The sequence below is a fragment of the Nicotiana sylvestris genome, chromosome 1 (genome assembly GCF_000393655.2).
Source record: "Nicotiana sylvestris chromosome 1, ASM39365v2, whole genome shotgun sequence".
Lineage (NCBI taxonomy): Eukaryota > Viridiplantae > Streptophyta > Magnoliopsida > Solanales > Solanaceae > Nicotiana > Nicotiana sylvestris.
The window spans coordinates 102,303,490-102,321,752 of record NC_091057.1 but is presented as its reverse complement, the minus strand read 5'-3'; the positions used below and the strand labels follow the sequence as shown (position 1 = coordinate 102,321,752).

At 35.0% G+C, this 18,263-nt stretch overlaps 1 protein-coding gene across 1 annotated transcript; it reads left to right on the top strand.

Moving 5' to 3' along the window:
• Positions 1 to 7,540: 7,540 nt before the first annotated feature.
• LOC104242706 (nitrate regulatory gene2 protein-like) lies at positions 7,541 to 12,776 on the top strand. Its single transcript, XM_009797780.2, has 4 exons — positions 7,541 to 9,107; positions 9,498 to 9,682; positions 10,560 to 10,783; positions 11,691 to 12,776. The coding sequence occupies exons 1-4, from the start codon at positions 7,745 to 7,747 to the stop codon at positions 12,475 to 12,477; spliced, it is 2,559 nt and encodes an 852-aa protein (XP_009796082.1). The 5' UTR covers positions 7,541 to 7,744; the 3' UTR covers positions 12,478 to 12,776.
• Positions 12,777 to 18,263: the final 5,487 nt, after the last annotated feature.

Sequence of the window (18,263 nt, the reverse complement as noted above, 5' to 3'; positions counted from 1 at the left end):
AGCACGTACTAGTCATTTTTCGAACTGGTCATTCAAAAATAGCTAGCATTTGCAAAGTTATTGAAAAATAGTCACTATTTTGCTGCACTAGGGACCAGTTCAGCATAATATAATGGAGATCGGTGCACCTGTGTATGAACTTCTAACATATTATACTGGAACTCTAACACGCAGAAAGTTCCAGCATAATATACTGGAGATTTGAGCACCTGTGTATGAACTTCCAGCATATTATGCTGGAACTCCATTAAAATATGCTGGAGTTCCATTATACTTATGCTGGAACTCCAGTATATTATGTTGAAATTGTAACACCCCAGACTATAGACAAAGTCCTATATCGGCAAAACACAAGAGGGATGTTGGGTATATAAGTTAACAAGCCTTAGCTCCTAGTGACGTATTTTAAATCCGTGAGGGCCTAGGCCCAGAGCGGACAATATCACTAGCGGGCTGGGTTGTTATAGGAGTATTTTTCGGATTTTGAACAGTGTTTTCGTTCAGATTTATCTTTACATGAAAAGTGGCTAAAATTCGATTACTTTTGAAATTGTGATTATTTTTGAATGACCATTTGTAAATCTGGCTATTTTTGAATTTCTCCCCACAATTAAGGGTGTGTACATTTACTTAGTGAACTCTATCCATGCATCATGTACCTTACCTATAGCAAAAATAACTATTTGCTCTAATTAAAATCTTGACTAAGTTGTCTAGTGATTGCAATTTTATCCTCCCTCCTTATTCAAGAGAAAGATTTAGGAAAAAGAAAGGGTAGTACTGGGCGGAATCCTTGGGAGAACTTTTAGCAGTGAGATGCCTCACTATATTTTGTGTAAAAATTTACAGACCATGTTTACACCAATTTAATGAATATATGAGATGTATCTTTATATGTACCTGTTATCACAAAATTATCTATAATTAATGAATGATTTATTTTACCTTACTTTTATAGTTAACCATAGTAAACCCTGAGTATAAGTAGGTTTTTTATATGTTTGGATAAAGCAAGCCATAGTCATCAATGCATTGAAATATGGATGGAGGGGATCAGGGGCCAAAGCAAGAAAAAGTGGTTGCACCAAGTGGAGGTTGGAATAATGTAATCCTGACAAATAGATTTAAGAGAAGCGGGTGGGGGCCAAGGGGGAAAAAAAGGGTCCCCCTTTGTGTTCACCTTTTTAGGAGGGAATAGTATTATGGTTCCATGATTTTCTATGGATTGCAGCCCTATCAGTGTCTCACACTGTCTTTGCTCGTACTTATTTCTAGTTTCTAGGCTCTATTCTGTTCCTGCTAAGTGCTAAAAAATCCATTTTTAAGGATATAATTATAATAATCTTGCTTGCAGCTTTAAGAGACGTCCTTGTTTGCTTCTTAGCTAAGGCTGCATGATGAAACCTTGGAGGCTTCTTCTGTAATTTCCTGTTCCTAAACAGTTTTAAGACCGTTAGAAAATGTATTTATAAAGTAAAAAGTGTTTTTTTCAAAAGTACTTTTGGTGAGAAGCAGTTTGTGTTTGACTAATTAGTTTGAAAAGTACTTCTGAGCAGCAATTAGTATTTGACCAAGCTTTAAAAAACTGCTTCTAAGTGTATTCTTCTCAAAAGTGCTTCTCAAAAAAGTGTTTTTGGAGAGAAACTATTTTTTTTTGCTTCTCCAAAACTGCTTCTGTTTCTCCTCAAAAACACTTTTTTTCCTTCCAAAAGCTTGGCCAAACACCTCAAATTGAGGCCAAAAGTGGTTTTGGCAAAAAAAAAGCACTTTTGACCAAAAATAAGCTTGGCCAAACAGGCTATTAATCTGACGGCCGCTCGACTGGAAGTTAATTTAGACCCTTCCGCTGCACACTTTCTTTACCCAAATAGCCGGCCTAGTTAACTGTTTTACCTTTTCTAGCAGTATGTATAAATTATTATACATATATCATATATTTGTCGGCTATTTTTAGTTTAAGTGGTTAGATAATCGGCTATTTAGAATACTTCTTCTAATCTAAGATCGATTAAAATATGGGTTCTAAATTGGAAAGTACTTCCGTCTTTCTTTTGTCCAGTATGTATCGTATGATATACAAGTCAAATTAACATTCTTAAATTATGCTCCCTTAGCTTCAAACGAATGACGGAAGCTTAATTGGATACACGTATATGTTTTGTTTGCTCTTTCCTTTTCCAACTTCCCCTTCTCCCTCGCGTCTTCCCTCCGTTGTTATGTTATTGCTTCCTTTATCTAGTGTCGTGACGAGAGGTGGAGGCAGGATTTTAAGTTTGTGGGTTTGAGGTTCTAATCTTTTTAAGTTATTGAGTTCTAAATTAATAATTTATATACGTTTAATAAAATTTTTAAGACAAATACATTATTTGAACCAAAGTTACTGGATTCTGCCGGAACCATAACAAATGTTGTTGCTCAGCCTCTTGCCATGATGCATTTGCTCCCTTAGTGGTCAACGATTGCAGTTAGTTGCAGTTGGACAGATAGTGATATGTAGTATCATGTATGATATGATCACACATACTAGCACCTTCGTTAGTACGTGACAAGTTGATATTGATGAGACTTATTATGATGTCGTGATTAAGATAATGTTCTCGCCATATGCTGTTTATGTAAAGAATCCTGAAACAATGCTCTTTGCTAGTTTGAACTGCTGTTAGTACTCTACTCCTCCAATGTAGGTGGATCTTATCTTTACTCTGAATGAGTAGAGAGGCTGTTGCTGCCTTTAATAATTTTGATAATTTTCTGAAGAGCTTGCGTGGCGCTTACAAGTGAAATTGCTAAAAAATAGTGGCAATGTGCTGTGGAAATATCAATTTAGTCACCTTTCTTTTACGATTTCTTCTGCTTTTTTTTCTTTTCTCCCTTTGTGTGGTGCCTAAAAAGCATCTGAATTTTTTGGAATACATAAGAAAAGGAAAAAGAGAAAAAGAGAAGCATGTGAGATGATACGATGTCATTGTCTAGTGAAGACTGTTGGAGAAGAGACTGGTTTTTTTTTTTAAAAGAAAAAAAAAAGAATAAGAAGAATCCCTTTCACTATCCCTTTCCCCGATGTCTTTTTCCTCTTTAAATAATATTCACACTTCAATAGATCAATAACTGTTTTATTCTCTCTTCTTTTGATCTCTTGTTTCCATTTTTTCCCCATTAATATTTTAAAAAGTTATCTGCCATTAACATAAAGTTTTGGTTAAGAACTAATCGCAAAAACAAAGATTTACCTTTTTACTCTAATATTTTTGGAAATAGTTCTATTAACAATTGCCAAAAATCAAATTAAACTGACATAAGGCTGACATGTCGAGGACTTTGTTTGGGTTGATTTTAAATTTTAGAAAATATGGCAATGTTTAGTTTAGTTCCATATTTAAGAAAAAATGGAACCAACCAACCAACTATATATATGTATATTAAATTAATTTATAAATTCGTAGGAACATAAAGTTGGATAAAGATATTCATGGTGCTTGAGTTTTTTACTCTTATATGGAGTTATTTAGGAGAATAATGATAGGTAAGACTGAAAACATATATGGATGTAAGCTTTTTTGTTTGAATTATGAAAATGATTAATTGTCGTATCTTCCAATGAAATTTCTCTCACATAGATATTTCAATAAATAATAGATCAATCAATTTGTTAGATTCTTGCTAAACGAATACGAACATATGAGATGGATTGAATACATTAAATTTGCGCTTTGTGTGGAAAAAAATGAATCCATTACTGAAATGGTCACTCAACTATTCCAAAGTATTTCCTAAAGTCACTTTTCTTTTATTTGTAACAACAAAGTCACTGAACTATGACTATTGCACTCAAAAGGTCACCCAACTAGATTTTCCAAATTTTGGATTGTCAAATACCTATTTTACTCTCTAAATTATAAATATTTATCTTTTTTGTTTATTTTTTTAAACTTTTTAGTAACAACAAAAATTCAAAATTTGTTTACATAATTCAGAATAAAAGAAAACAAAGGTTGTAAAATATATATTCCATACACGTAATATAAAATAATTACTTAAATAAATGTATTTTTATAGTATACATTATATATTCTTAACAATTGTGCTAAATTATATTATTATGTTTCTACCACCTTTCCGACGACACAAAGTTATGTCACCGAAAAGTAGGGAGGCTATCTGTATAGGGTAAAATATGCTATGTTAAGTCGTGCATGGAAAATATATAATATAATTGAGCATAGTTTAAATATCTTTATTAAAATAATTATTTTTATATTACGTGCATGAAATATATATTTTATAACCTTTATTTTCTTTCATTCTGAATTGTATAAAATAATATTTAATTTTTTTAATACTAAAATTATTATTACTAACAAATTATTCTAATTAATTTTTTTACTATGCTCATTATTTTGTTATTCCAGTATTATATATGCTTAAATAATTTTTATTTTTTAAATTTATAAATAATATTTATTATTCTATAGGTAAGTCCATAATGTAAATTAAAAAGGGAAAAATTATAATATTAAAAAGTTTAAAAAAATAAAAATAAAATAAATATTTATAATTTAGAGGGTAAAATAGGTATTTGGCTATCCAAAATTTGAAAAATTTAATTGAGTGACCTTAGTGCAATAGACATAGTTTAGTGACTTTGTTGTTATAAACAAAAAAAAAATGACTTTAGGAGATAATTTCGGATAGTTGAGTGACTATTTGAGTGATCAACAAAATTAGATTAAAAAATTGACTTTTTTGTTTTGATTTGATTTGTATGTTTAATAAATCAATAATAATTTGTTTTTTTTTTAGATAAAAATCGAACTAAATAAACCATGAATACCCTAGTATTAAATTTGTAAGATCGTGATTTTATATTTGATAAAGTTGAAAATGAAATGAGAAATAACAAGCATGGGTAATGTAATTTGTTGTGAGTTTTCATGGCGCACTTCCCCTTAAAACACTAAAATGTTATCTTTTTGACCAAATAAATGTGAGAATATGCTCTTGTGCTCTCTTTTTGGAAAAGAGAAATAAAGTTTCGAAACCTCCCAACCAATACTCTAAAAAGAAGTTTCCTTTTCTTGCCCTAATTAGAGTTTAACCCTACCCTAACCAAAATCTCCCTTTTCACACTTAAAAAGAAAAAAGTTGAATGTCTCGATACCATTCCTAGTAGCCAATCACATTGGACATTATAATTGTTTTTTTACTCTTTGCCAAAATGATCAATCAACAATCCTTAGGTTTTAATCTTTTGCATTTTGTCTTAATGAATGATTGCAATTTAATAATGTCCCTTCTCCCGATAAATTATCATTTTGCCCCTCATTTTAGCTATCCTTCCTATTTAACCGTTATCTAGTCATTTTTTGATGAGGCGAAAGCTTAGTGCATCAGACTGCCATTTAGGTTCACGCATCAGCATCAATCAAATTTCATCGCACCTTTTAAACGCTCATAAAAATATAATAAGCAAATGAATATGGTCTTTCGACACGTGCAAGGGAGTCTTATTTGTGAAAGTTGCAATAATGTCCATCTAATATACTTACCCAAGTTGTTGAGTGAAATAGAAGGATTTTGTTCAGCATTGAAGCGAAAACTCATTGAAAACGATTATCATAAATTACGGATTAAGCTCGCAAGTTGATTGAATTGGTTAGGTGAGTGATTTCTCACATAACAGAGATTTTATGCATCAACAACCTCCTCATTAAGAGCTCGTACAACGGACTTGTCTAGTTCGGTTCATATCTTTTATGTGATATGCGAACTATTGCGCAATAAACGAATTACTCGCTATGCACCATAAAGATAATGACTGCGAATTTTCCGGATTTTTTTCCCCATATATCACGGACCAAAAATAAGAGACAATGGGTAGAATAGGAATATAATCCCAACTTTTTCCAATAGATTTGAGAAGAAACATGGCAATTTACTCTGCCTATCGGCATTATGAGCGGTATTATTGATGTCTTTAGCTACTAATTTGGTTGGTGATGTGTCTTTCTTCAAGCGTTTCCTTTTAATTACCTATATAGATAAGTCAACACAAGTTTCGAGATTGTCCTTGCATATTTTTTGGAAAACCTTAGATGAGATGATACCAGTAAACATTCTGGGTTTTTACGTTATTATTATTATCAGACACGGACTAATAACCTGCTTAAGTACTTACTAAATACAACAACAACAAACCACGAGTGGCTACCCAGTTTAATTTTACAAGTGAGGTTTAAAGACGGTAATACATACACAAACATTACTCCTACCTTTAAGAAAACAAATATACTGTTTCTGATAAACTATCAACTTAAAAAAGGTAAAAGAAAGGGCAATAACAAGCACACCAATCAAAAAACTAAAACAAAAATATAAATTAAGTACTGCAATTAAAAATCCGCAACAAAAACAATAAGAAGTAATAACAAAAGTTGAGAAATACACAAATAACATTAAGTCCTGTACTAAAGCTGCTAATAGTATTTAAATAAGTTATCAAAAGTTTGATTCGCAAAAAAGAAGAGTGGCAAACATTAAAGAAAAAAAATTACGAAATTAATTAATATAGTAGAATTAAGATAAGAATCAACCAAAAAAAAAACATTATAAAATATGGCAATTGAAAATCTCAATTCTGTATTGAATGACAGTGGGCTCTATGCCTCAATCTAAGATCCAAAGCAGCTACCTCCTACTAGTTCTTTACCTTCCACCACCCCTAACCCCTAGGCCCTACCCTACTCTTTCTTGTTGCTTTTTGCCAGCTGCCACCCATATCCATGCAAAATACAAAAAGCAGCCTTTTTCTGTTCTAACAACACTTTTATTAATAAATCAGTAAAAATTATACTATTTTAATCCTTTTAAGGAAATTCATCTCCTTTTTCCGAAAGCGACCCATGTATATTAAACATTCCAACACAATCAAATTTAATTGAAAAACTTGGAGTCCGTTTGGTCATGAGATTTTTTTTTTTACTTTTTCCAATGTTTGGCCATAAAATTTTTAATTTTTGTTTGAAGATGAATTGTAGAATTTTTTAAAAATTTAAAAACTTCAAAAAACTATTTTCAAAATTCTCACTTACATCAATCACAAAATTTAAAAACAATCCAAAAATATATTGATGTTGAAACATAACTCTAATTTTTCAAATATCATTTTCACTTGAATTTTTTTTTTCAATTTCATTCGGAATTGTACAATTCTTATGTCCAAACGCCCGCTTACTCTCTTTTATTAAAAAAAGATTCTTGGAGTAAAGAGAATTTTAATACATCTATAATTAAGACTACAAAATTCTTAACTACTTATAAATATTTATTTAGAAGTGCATAAGATTATTTAGAACTTATAGTTTTTGTAAAAATTATTGTGGAAAAATGATTTTTTTTAAATTTCTTAAATGGTTAATCGTGATTTTCTTTTGGAATAGAGTAGTAAAATAGCTTCAAAACTTTTAAATTCTGAAAAAGAAATAGAAAAACAGAGCCAGTCATTTTTAAAGTGGAAGACTTTTTGAGTGAGTGGAGTAGGAAAGTGTAAGAGTAAAGTGTAGTAGTCAGTCAGTGTGTGTCTATGTACTGTGTGTCTGTGTGTAAAAAAACTCTCTCAATGGCACTTCTTCTTCACCTTCTCCGCCCATTTCCGTCGCTCCTTCTTTAACTCCACAATACACAGCGCTGTCCCTTCTGCCACCATCACCACCGTAAGCGGCGGAGACCGCACCTCATTTATTTACAGATGGGTTGCACGGCGTCGAAGCTAGATAACGAGGACACTGTCCGGAGGTGTAAAGAACGCCGGCGATTGATGAAAGAAGCTGTTTACGCTCGTCATCATTTAGCTTCAGCTCATTCCGATTACTGCCGTTCACTCCGTATCACCGGTTCTGCTCTTTCCACCTTCGCCGCCGGTGAACCTCTTTCCGTTTCCGATCATACCCCCGCCGTCCTCCTCCGTACACCCTCTACTACTACCACCACCATTAAAACCCCAGCTCCACCACCTCCTGTTCGTATCCCATCCCCCTCACCTTCACTCCACCCACCACCACCGCCGCCGGCATTTTCTCCGTCTCCGTCACCGACGATAGCTTCATCAAAGCTACCTCACATACTTTCTTCCTCCTCTGTTTCCTCCCACCACAACCACCACCACCGTCAGCCTCAGCCGTTACAACAACGGAAAAAACCCGTAAAACTTCCACACATTCTTTCGGGATCAAGCTTGAGTTCATACAATGAGGAGGATTATACGTACGATGCGAAAGCGAATTCGACGTATTCGAGTACTCCTTCACAAACTTCCTCTGTTTGGAACTGGGAAAACTTTTACCCTCCTTCCCCTCCTAGCTCAGATTACTTTGAACGCCTCCGTAAAGTGGACACAATGGATGCTGACGATGAGCATGATGATGATAAAGCTTCAAACTTTACATCTTATTCACACTACTCTCAGCATCAGCATCCTACTACTGACCAATCATCACTTAGTGGGAAATCGCACAAGCAAAAGTTTGATTTTTTCGATAGTCATAGTGTTGATGATGAGAAGTTGACTAATGGGTCTGTTAGGAATCACAAAATGGTGGGTGAAAACAAGAGAGGTCACCATTTGAATAATAATAGCAAGTGGGAGGATAGTGAAGCTGAGAGAGAAGAGGTACAGTGCAGTGAATGGGACCATGATCATTATAGTACTACGAGTTCATCTTCTGATGATGATGAAGAGGAAGAAAAGGATGAGATAAGATCTGGGTTTGGGCCAACCCGGTCTAATTTTGGGTCAATGAAGAGTGAGGAAGCTTCTAAGATTGGTGATGTCAATTTGAGGATGAAGAGTTATTCAGGGAGGAAATCGGATAAGGTATCGTCGGAGGATGGAGGGTCGTCTTCGATGAGTTGGGGGAATGGGAATAATGGGAAAGTGGTGGAGGAGATGGTATCTGATAATAGGAGTATAGTGGTGAGGCACAAGGATCTAGCTGAGATTGTTGCTGCCATTAGGGACTACTTTGATAAAGCTGCTTCTGCTGGTGACCAGGTCTCTGAGATGTTGGAGACTGGCCGAGCTCAGCTTGATCGCAGCTTTAAGCAGTTAAAGAGTGAGTCTTTTTGGATTCTTGATTTATGTGGAATGCATAATGATTTTTTTATTTTCCATGCCTTTTGATGATTTGATCTTGGCATAGCAATTAGATGGTATTGTAATTTTCTGGAATTGCATTTGCAAGCTCACCCATCTGAGCTTCGGTTAGCCAGTTTAGAGTCTGGATAAAGGAGGGGAGGGGTGTGGTAGGTTAGTGTTTGGGGTAAAATTTGTCAAATTATGATGAATCCAGATGATTCATACCATTGGCTACAACTAGTTTGGGATTGAGATTAGTTGATTGACATTGATTTATCTTTCCCCTGAGATCCAGTTGGGAAAATTTTGTTGAAAATTTTGGATTCATTGTTTGGAATTTAATTATTGTTTTTTTTGTTCATTGCAGAAACAGTGTATCATTCCAGTGGAGTATTTAGTACCATAAGCTCCACTTGGTCTTCAAAACCTCCACTGGCCGTCAAGTATCGTTTTGAACCTAGTTCCATTGATGAACCAGGTTCCCAAAAGAGTCTTTGTTCCACCTTGGAGCGACTCTTGGCATGGGAAAAGAAACTATATCAGGAAGTGAAGGTGCTCTTCTCAATCCCGCCTTAGTCTTCACTGCATTCTTTTCACTTTCTCGGTGTTCCTTACCAATTGGTCTTTTATGAATCATGATCTCAGTTGGTTAACTGGTTGTCTGCAAAGATAGAAAAGCTGTAGTGAAATCTACTCTGATTCAATCAAGAATAGGTTAAAATATACTCAATAATCGTAATTGGGTATTTGTACTTTAGTCGAGTGACAGAAGCCGGGTTTTCGGCTGGGAATCATATGCATGTTATTGTAGTCAGAGGTGTCAAAATTGGACGGATCATGCTTATCATCCAAACTTCTTCAGATTATTCAGCTTGTGTAATGTAACTTGTTTGCACTCCATTTAGTCAATAATGGCGTAATGACTAGAGTATCCAAGGTAACTGCATGACTTGACAAGGACAACTTGGAGCTATTATGAGATATATTAATTTAGATGCAGGTGGCCCTGCCTTGTACTAAGTTAGCTCTAAATTGATATGGACTTCATTTTGAAAGACTTACTCCTTCTTCCTTTTGTGGTTATTACTGTGGAAAAGAGTAGTATAAGTAGTGTGTTTGAGCAGTTTTAAAATACCTTCAACTCCTTATAGACAGGAAACTGCTTCTTGACATGATCTAAAATTATTCATGGATATATGCGTGTCTCTGCATATATGTAAGTACATCTTAAGTAAGTACATCAATGTGTTCTTTTTATTTGGTTATTTTGATGAGACTGAGTACAAAAGGAACTATTCAAAAGAATAGAAAAAGACAAGGAAAAAAAGTAGGAAAAAGGAAGAGGAAAAGGTTTGCCAACTTGAGCAACTGCTTCTTTGCACGTGTCTTTAGCCCTACACATTTGTTAATCCAAGTACTGTAAATGCAGGCAAGGGAAGGAGTTAAAATTGAGCATGAAAAGAAGTTGGCAACATTACAGAGTCAAGAATGCAGAGGTGATGAGGAAGCCAAGTTGGACAAAACCAAGGCCTCAATAAAGAGGTTGCAGTCGCTGATGGTGGTCACATCGCAGGCTGTTTCGACTACGTCCTCTGCCATTATTGGTCTAAGAGACTCTGACCTTGTCCCACAGCTTGTTGAACTTTGTCATGGGTAAGTCCTTATGTTTGGTGCATACTTGATTTGGAATTTATTGACTGCAAATCTTATTCAGATTATTTGCTGTCGGACACATGCATGAATTATGGGTTCAAATGAGATATGGTTAGTACTTACGTCGCGATACTGCTCTGAAGCAACATCAACTACCCTTAAGAGATTAAAGAAGTTTGGTTACATCCTTACCGAAATTTCTTCCAAGCTTTATTCTAGAACCTAAATCACCGAGCCATCTCAAGACTTATTTCCTTAAAATTGAATTGATAACCTGAACTTCTCCTACCTAAAATTGGCATCTTCTATAGTCATGCTCTCAAAGCATGTTGGTGTTGCTACTGGCCTGTTTCAGTGGGTAGTTGGAAAATTATTTATCTTTTAATGTGCCTTGCTTTTGTCTTCCTGAGCCCCTAAGCTTGTCCACGTTGCATCTTTCTATAGTCTAACAGCCTCTCCAGGACAGGTTGTGGTCATGATGGAACCACTATTTCTGGAAATTGGGAACGTCTACTGTGCTTTGACATGTGTAATTGATGGCTAAATATGGTGGTGCTTCTTAGGCTGATCATTATTGTTGCCTTGATAAGCTTAATCTAAAAAGAAAAAAGTAGTGTTCTTCATGGTAGTTACAACTGAGCCAGGTCAAGTCAATTACAGTACTAAGCTAAAGTGTTATGGTCTTGGATTTGAAGGATAAAGACTCAGTTTCTTTGACCCCTGGAATTTTGACAATTACTATAATGATTGCTGTGGACATGTGTGCTCTTCTACTAGGAAGAAAGTTTTAAAAGATTGTCTATGTTTATGTTTTGAACTTGAATGGCAGCTTATGATAAAGTGTTTACTGTTTTCTAAGTTTTGCCCCTGACTAGTCCTCAACTGATATTGGTATAAACGGGTGCAGATTCATGTACATGTGGAGATCCATGAACCAGTTCCATGAAGTTCAGAATGACATTGTGCAGCAGGTGCGAGGTCTCATCAATAGAGCAACTAAAGGTCTATCAACGTCTGACCTACACAGGCAGGCGACACGTGATCTTGAGTCTGCTGTATCTGCATGGCACTCGAGTTTTTGTCGCCTCATAAAATTTCAAAGGGACTTTATCCGCTCCCTTCATGGTTGGTTCAAGCTCACTCTTGTATCTGTCAATATTGAGCCAACTAATTGCAACAGAGAACCTTCAGATTCATTTATGTTTTGCGATGAATGGAAGCTAGCCCTTGACCGTATTCCTGACACTGTTGCATCAGAAGCTATCAAAAGCTTCATAAACGTTGTCCATTCGATATTTGTGAAACAAACGGAGGAGTTGAAGATCAAAAAACGAACTGAATCTGCATCAAAGGAGCTTGAGAAAAAGGCTTCGAGTGTTAGGAGCATTGAGAGGAAGTATTACAACTCTTACTCCATGGTTGGCATTGGACTTCCTGAGATGGGACCTGATAATGGTAGTGTTTTAGATACACGAGACCCTCTTGCTGAGAAAAAGGCTGAGCTTGCAGCTAGCCAACGGCGTGTGGAAGATGAGATGCTGAAGCACTCCAAGGCAGTGGACGTAACCAGAGCGATGACTCTCAACAACATTCAGACAGGGTTGCCGGGAGTTTTCCAGGCCATGACCAGCTTTTCTTCCTTGATGACAGAGGCCCTTGAGGCTGTATGCACTCATTCTTATGCTATTAAGTAGGAAACAACTTGCAGAAAACTGAATACTAGTAGTACTACTTTTCTTTTTTGGGCTATTTTTTCCGCGGTTCTGGGCAAGGATGGAAGAGAAAGGGCTGGCATTTTTGGTCATGGGCTCTTTTCAGCTAGTTGGCTTTTTCCCTTGATATTTTGCTATGTTGTAGATATGTGGAATTTTGCAATTTTGTACTTTTATGTAGTGGTGGGAAAAAGGAATGTTCTCTGTATAGCAAAATTATTTGCATTACTGCATTGAGGTCAACATGTTCAGCAGATGAATAAATGTATTCTCTTATGTTATGTCAAAGTGTAAAAATTTGCTTCAACCAAACATTTCCTGCTGTACTGAATTTTTCATGACCTAAACTTCATGCTTTGTTGTACTCGTTAGAGTGAGCATGTCACACCAAGTATAGAGCATTAGACAAGGTTCTTTAGTGCTCTTATGTGAACCATAGCAGTTCAAATCTAAGTTCTGGTTGAACACTGCTTGTGAAGCAGCAGTTCAAATATAATGTGCTTTTGCCACTTTTCTGTAGCATTGAGACAGTGACCTCTATCTTTTGTTCCAAAAGGACCAAAAATCAGGGATATAGAATGAGTTTACCAAAAGTGTAAGTCATAGCTTTATTTTCTCCCCTTGTGGGACTATTTATCTTATCTTTTAAGCTTGAGGAAAGGACAAGAAAGGCTGGAGCTTTTGCTGATTTGTGTCCCCATGAGATCTTTCATAATTCTGCTCAATCATGAAATAATAGACTTATGTTCTTTCTCCCCTTTAGTCATTATTAGGCCGTAAAAAATGACTTCAAGTGGCTATTAAGTTTTTAAGTAAACACTCGTTACTGACGTGGCATATGCATGTTTGGTAACAAAGTGTTCGGCGCGTGAATGTCATTTTTCAATTGTCAAATCCAAGAAATAATTAATTAATTACAAGAAAATTCAAAAAAGATAAGAAAATTTTGCTTGGGTGCTTCTTATGCATCTTTGGTCTTCATTATCTGGCATTAAAATTCTGAATTGATCTAAATATAATCCTTGCCATTGCTCTACAATTCAAGTTTGGAAAGAAGTATACGAAACACATCACAACTCTCAAATTTGGAAAGAAGTCTTCGAAACCCATCACAACTCTTGAAATTTGAGTTCGTGTTCCATCATTCTTCATTGTCCAACACTGTGGAAGAAGCTGGGTTTTTCGATCTGAAAATTGGAGGTCGAAATTGATTGGGTGTTTAAAACCTTTGTTGAAAACTTCTTTGTGAAACAGAATATACAGATTTAGGTCGATTGGAGTTGATTCTATTGGCTTTGGTTCGAAATTTTTGAAGTCTATTCGAAGAAGACATGTGGGTCTTTTGATTTTTTTGTTGCTTGTAAAAATTGGGTATTGTGGTTTGATATCGGTGTTGATTAGAGTTCTTATTTCAAGTTTGGACTCATTTGGTGAAATAACAATTGAGATTGGATTGAAAAATTTGAGCAAGTCGGAAGATGGCCGAAGAAAACTGCTATATTCTTCAACTCTTGTGTTCTTCAATTTTTGAAATTGGGCTTAAAGTAGCGTAGCTTAAGCATTTAGTCAGTAGCTACGTTTAATTTGTTGGGAGTTAGGATGCAGGTTTAATTTGGAGAAATGGAATGAGGGAAAGTTGATGGATGAAAGAAAGAAGATGAAAAGGTGTGTGTGTGTGCGGGGGGGGGGGGGGGGGGCTGTCAGCGCTGGCTTGGTTAATTAAAAGTAAGGAAAAAATAATTTTTTTTTACTTTAAATGTATTCTCTTTTTTTTGTTAATTCAAATTACACGTGTCGTGTTCTAATTGGTTCATTAGACATATCATTAGCAAGTATAACTCACACATATAGTTGCTGCGCTCGAGTGTTTACTTGAAATACTTAATAGCCACTTAAAGTGTCTAAATGGTAAATGAGTCACTTAAGGTGTTTAGCTAGTTGTTGAGGACAACTTCAATGAGCCGTTTATGTATTTTGCCTTATTTGTTCCATTTTACATGCGGATACAAAGGTAAAACTGGATCAATTACGACGTAATGCAAAAAAATGATCTCCTCCCGTGTCCTTGCATGTGCATGCAGGTAAAGCAAACACTAAGATATATATATATATATATATATATATATATATATATGGGGAAGCAGCTTGCAAGTATGACTAACCTACTTTACAAATTACAATTACACCACACTGGCTCTTCTGTTGGTGGGTATGGGGTCATGGAAGGAAAGAGACAAAGGGAAAGTCGGTTGAATTGTTATTAGTTACTCAGAGTAGTATCTGTAAACACTAGTCGATGGGGCGGATTTGGGGCGGAAGGGGGTTTGTGCCAAAATTATACCATTTATATAAGGTAAAATTTATTTTTTAACTCTATATATTATATTTGAATTTTCTAGACATAGGTCTAAGACATATCTCATTAATTAAGAGGATTCAAAACTTATATGAAATTACTAGTTCGTTGGTCGATTAATTCAGATTCATGTCCGGCCAACTATAGGAGAAGGTTCTCTAGTTTTTCATTCTCAAGGTTTGAATCCGAGAACTAAGAACAAAGAGATTTCGTTTATTATTATTATTGAAAAGTATTTGTAAGATATTATGAGGTGTCAGATAGGCATATGATGTAATTGGGTGTCGCCCTTGAAGACCGCCTACTAAGTTGGTAATCCAAACAAAAGTACTGTCAACGTATGTGTCTTATTTGGTCATAAATTTTGTCATCTTGTTCAAACTTGAATTGCCTCCCACTCTCTAATGTCTCTTGTTTTCTTTTACTTCATTTTTATAATGGGGGTGGAGTTCTATTATTATTCTCATATTTTCCTGAGAATTATTTCTTGGATCTGGTGCCTCTGATGCACATTTCTGTTGTATACTGAACTGAACTGAAGATCTCAGTACAAATTACAAAAACCAATGAACCCACTGGACACATTTTAAATATTAAATAAAGATATCAACTTTAAAATACAGTACTAGTTTTCAATGGGCTAAATGCTGGGATGACTAATGTTTGGTAAACAAATTTAATGCTTTGATGAGACACTGTAGTTAGCACCAATAAAAGGAGGGGATTTTTTCATTCATATACAATATTTGAAACTTATTTACTAAAATTGTTCTAGTTTTATATATTACTAGCCATAAATAAGGATTACTTAAATAATTATATACAATCCATTATTAGTGCCTTAAATTAGGAAATTTAATAGTTGCGACTAAGGGGCTGAGTTTGATGGATTGGTTGTGCAGTCTGAGTCGAGGTTTCATGGGTTCCAGATCCGAGGTAGCAAAAGGCAAAGAGAAGTGGGTGGGTCGGGTACAAATGGAGCAATTTTGATCTGTTGAACTGGAGGAGGAAGAGGGAAAATCCCACTGATTCGGGGGGTAGGTCCATAAACAAGAGGTTAGGAAAAAATCGAAAAGACTCGAATCTGTCAAGTCGGATCCGGATGGACTACTTGGACTCATACCAGAAGAAAAGTTGGTACTAGGACCTACACTAAACAATCTTTTCAAAGGTTGTTAAGGAGTTTCAAAGCTTAAATCTTTAAACATGGAACAACACTTACGTTTAAGAGTAGAGTTCCAGTGGTTCCCATGATAGGGGTGGCAAAATGGTTCAAACAAAACAGTTAACCATTCATATTATCCATTAAAAAATGAGTTGGGTAATGAACTATTTAAAAATTGGTCATATATGGATAAGAAGCATATTATCCATTTAGAAAATGAATAACCAATGAGTCTAACTTTTACATTTGTAAAGCCTCAAATTGGGAGTTCCTCGAGTTAGGGAGCCTAAGAATTCTCCCAAAAGTGATCATATGTAAGAAGTCATGGATAATATGGTTATCCATATTATCCGCCGGTTAACCCATTTTTTATCCGTATTAAATATAGGTCGGGTCGGGTAATTTACCCGTTTTTCATTGTCCGTTTTTTACCCGAACCATATCCGACCCGACACGTCTGTTTGCCGCTCCTACCTGATGATAGTTTCATCCTCTTCAGAAGTGAATGCACGATGCTTCACTTGAGGGGAAAGCTGGTTACACCATCGGAGCCGGTAGGATACAGATTTGATAAAATTTTATATTTATAATAATATATAAACTAAGAATGAATTTTATACAACTAATTATATAGTATACAACTTATCTACAATTTTCATACACTATTTTTTTCCCAGTAAAAGACATCTAAAATATCATACAACTTAAATACAATTTTTATATAATATTGTTCAACTTTCATACGATACTTAAATAAATAAAATATATATAAAAATAACATAATACAATTTTTCTAGAATTTTACTACAATTTTTGCAGTATAATGTATGTCATGTCTTCTTCTTCTTCTTCTTCTTCTTCTTCTTCTTCTTAGAGTTTCAATCTGAAATTCAGCCAAAATCAGGTCTAATCTTCACCAAAATACCCTCAAAGTTGAGATATAAACTTCGAACCATATTCTCAATTGTTTGCAACAACACCCAATCCAAACAAATAATGATTTTTGAAAACCTAAATTCGAATTCAAAGCTTCAAAGCTTTTTAATGGCTGTCAATGGTGGAATTGCTGCTCTCTTTTTCTTTGTTTTACATTACTGGAATTAGGGATTGAGAGATAGAGAGAGACGTAGAGAGAATTCCCAATTATTTGCAACAACATCCAATTCAAACAAGTAATATTTTTTGAAAACCCAAATTCGAATTCAAAGCTTCAAAGCTTTTTAATGGCTATCAATGGTGGAATTGCTGCTCTCTTGTGCAAGATACGTGGAGGTGGGGGGTGGGATGTGGAGAGAGAAACGTGAAGGGATAAAGAGAGAGAAATGTGGGGGGGAGTGGGAGTGATTGTAGAAATTGATTAATTATCCTTAAATCCTAAAAATGTATATAATTGGTAATTTTGTATATAGGAGGTAATTAAAGTGAAACTTGAGTAGGGAGGGTAATAAAGTTTCTAATACTGTATATGTATGTAAAAATCTCTAAAAGGAAACGGTTCCAAGTGGGCGCGTGGTAATTATTGTGTGAAAATAGCACGGGCTAGTCAATTTTCAGACTCGTAATTGAAAAATAGTCAGTGTTTGCAAAGTTATTGAAAAATAGCGACTATTTTGTTGTAACACAAAAAATTCTAGCATAATATACTGGAAAGTTCACATGTAAAAAATTCGAACTCTAGTATATTATGCTGAAATATTTTTTGGATTTTGAACAGTATTTTTGTTCAGATTTATCTTTACATGAAAAGTGGCTAAATTTCGATTATTTTTGAAACTGTGGTTATTTTTCAATTTTCACTTGTAAATTTGGCTATTTTTTAATTTCACCCAATTATTTTTGAGCGATTTGCACAATAGGATACTTCGGGTGCCACGCTTGATTTTTTTTACCCCGCTTATCCTTTGAATAGAACTTTAAGTTTAACAATTGTTATCTCTTGCTTGTCTGATGAGCTAACACTTTTGACTTTTGATTTTAAATGTTTGCCCATTGGGCAAGGGAAGGTCAAAAAATTAAGACCATACATTTTTAAAGTTATCGGGCGTAGTTTTCTTAATTTTTTTCCCTCTCTTTTTATCTTTCAATTTTGCATAGTTGGGAGGTAGGGTTGGGGCCTAAGGTAAAGTTGGAGTTGAGCTGGAAGGGGACCAAATAATAAATGGAGAAATGGACCCAATAAAAAGCAACTGTGGCCGTGGGGCTCAAAGGAAGAAAATTTGCTTTCTTTTGCCCCTCCCTTCTTTATTC

Bases quoted from the DNA above. Each gene is read 5' to 3' on its own strand.
- LOC104242706 (XM_009797780.2), top strand. From the start codon at position 7,745: ATGGGTTGCACGGCGTCGAAGCTAGATAACGAGGACACTGTCCGGAGG. The intron at 9,108-9,497 runs GTGAGTCTTTTT...TGTTCATTGCAG, and splicing joins CAGCTTTAAGCAGTTAAAGA to AAACAGTGTATCATTCCAGT. The intron at 10,784-11,690 runs GTAAGTCCTTAT...AAACGGGTGCAG, and splicing joins CTTGTTGAACTTTGTCATGG to ATTCATGTACATGTGGAGAT.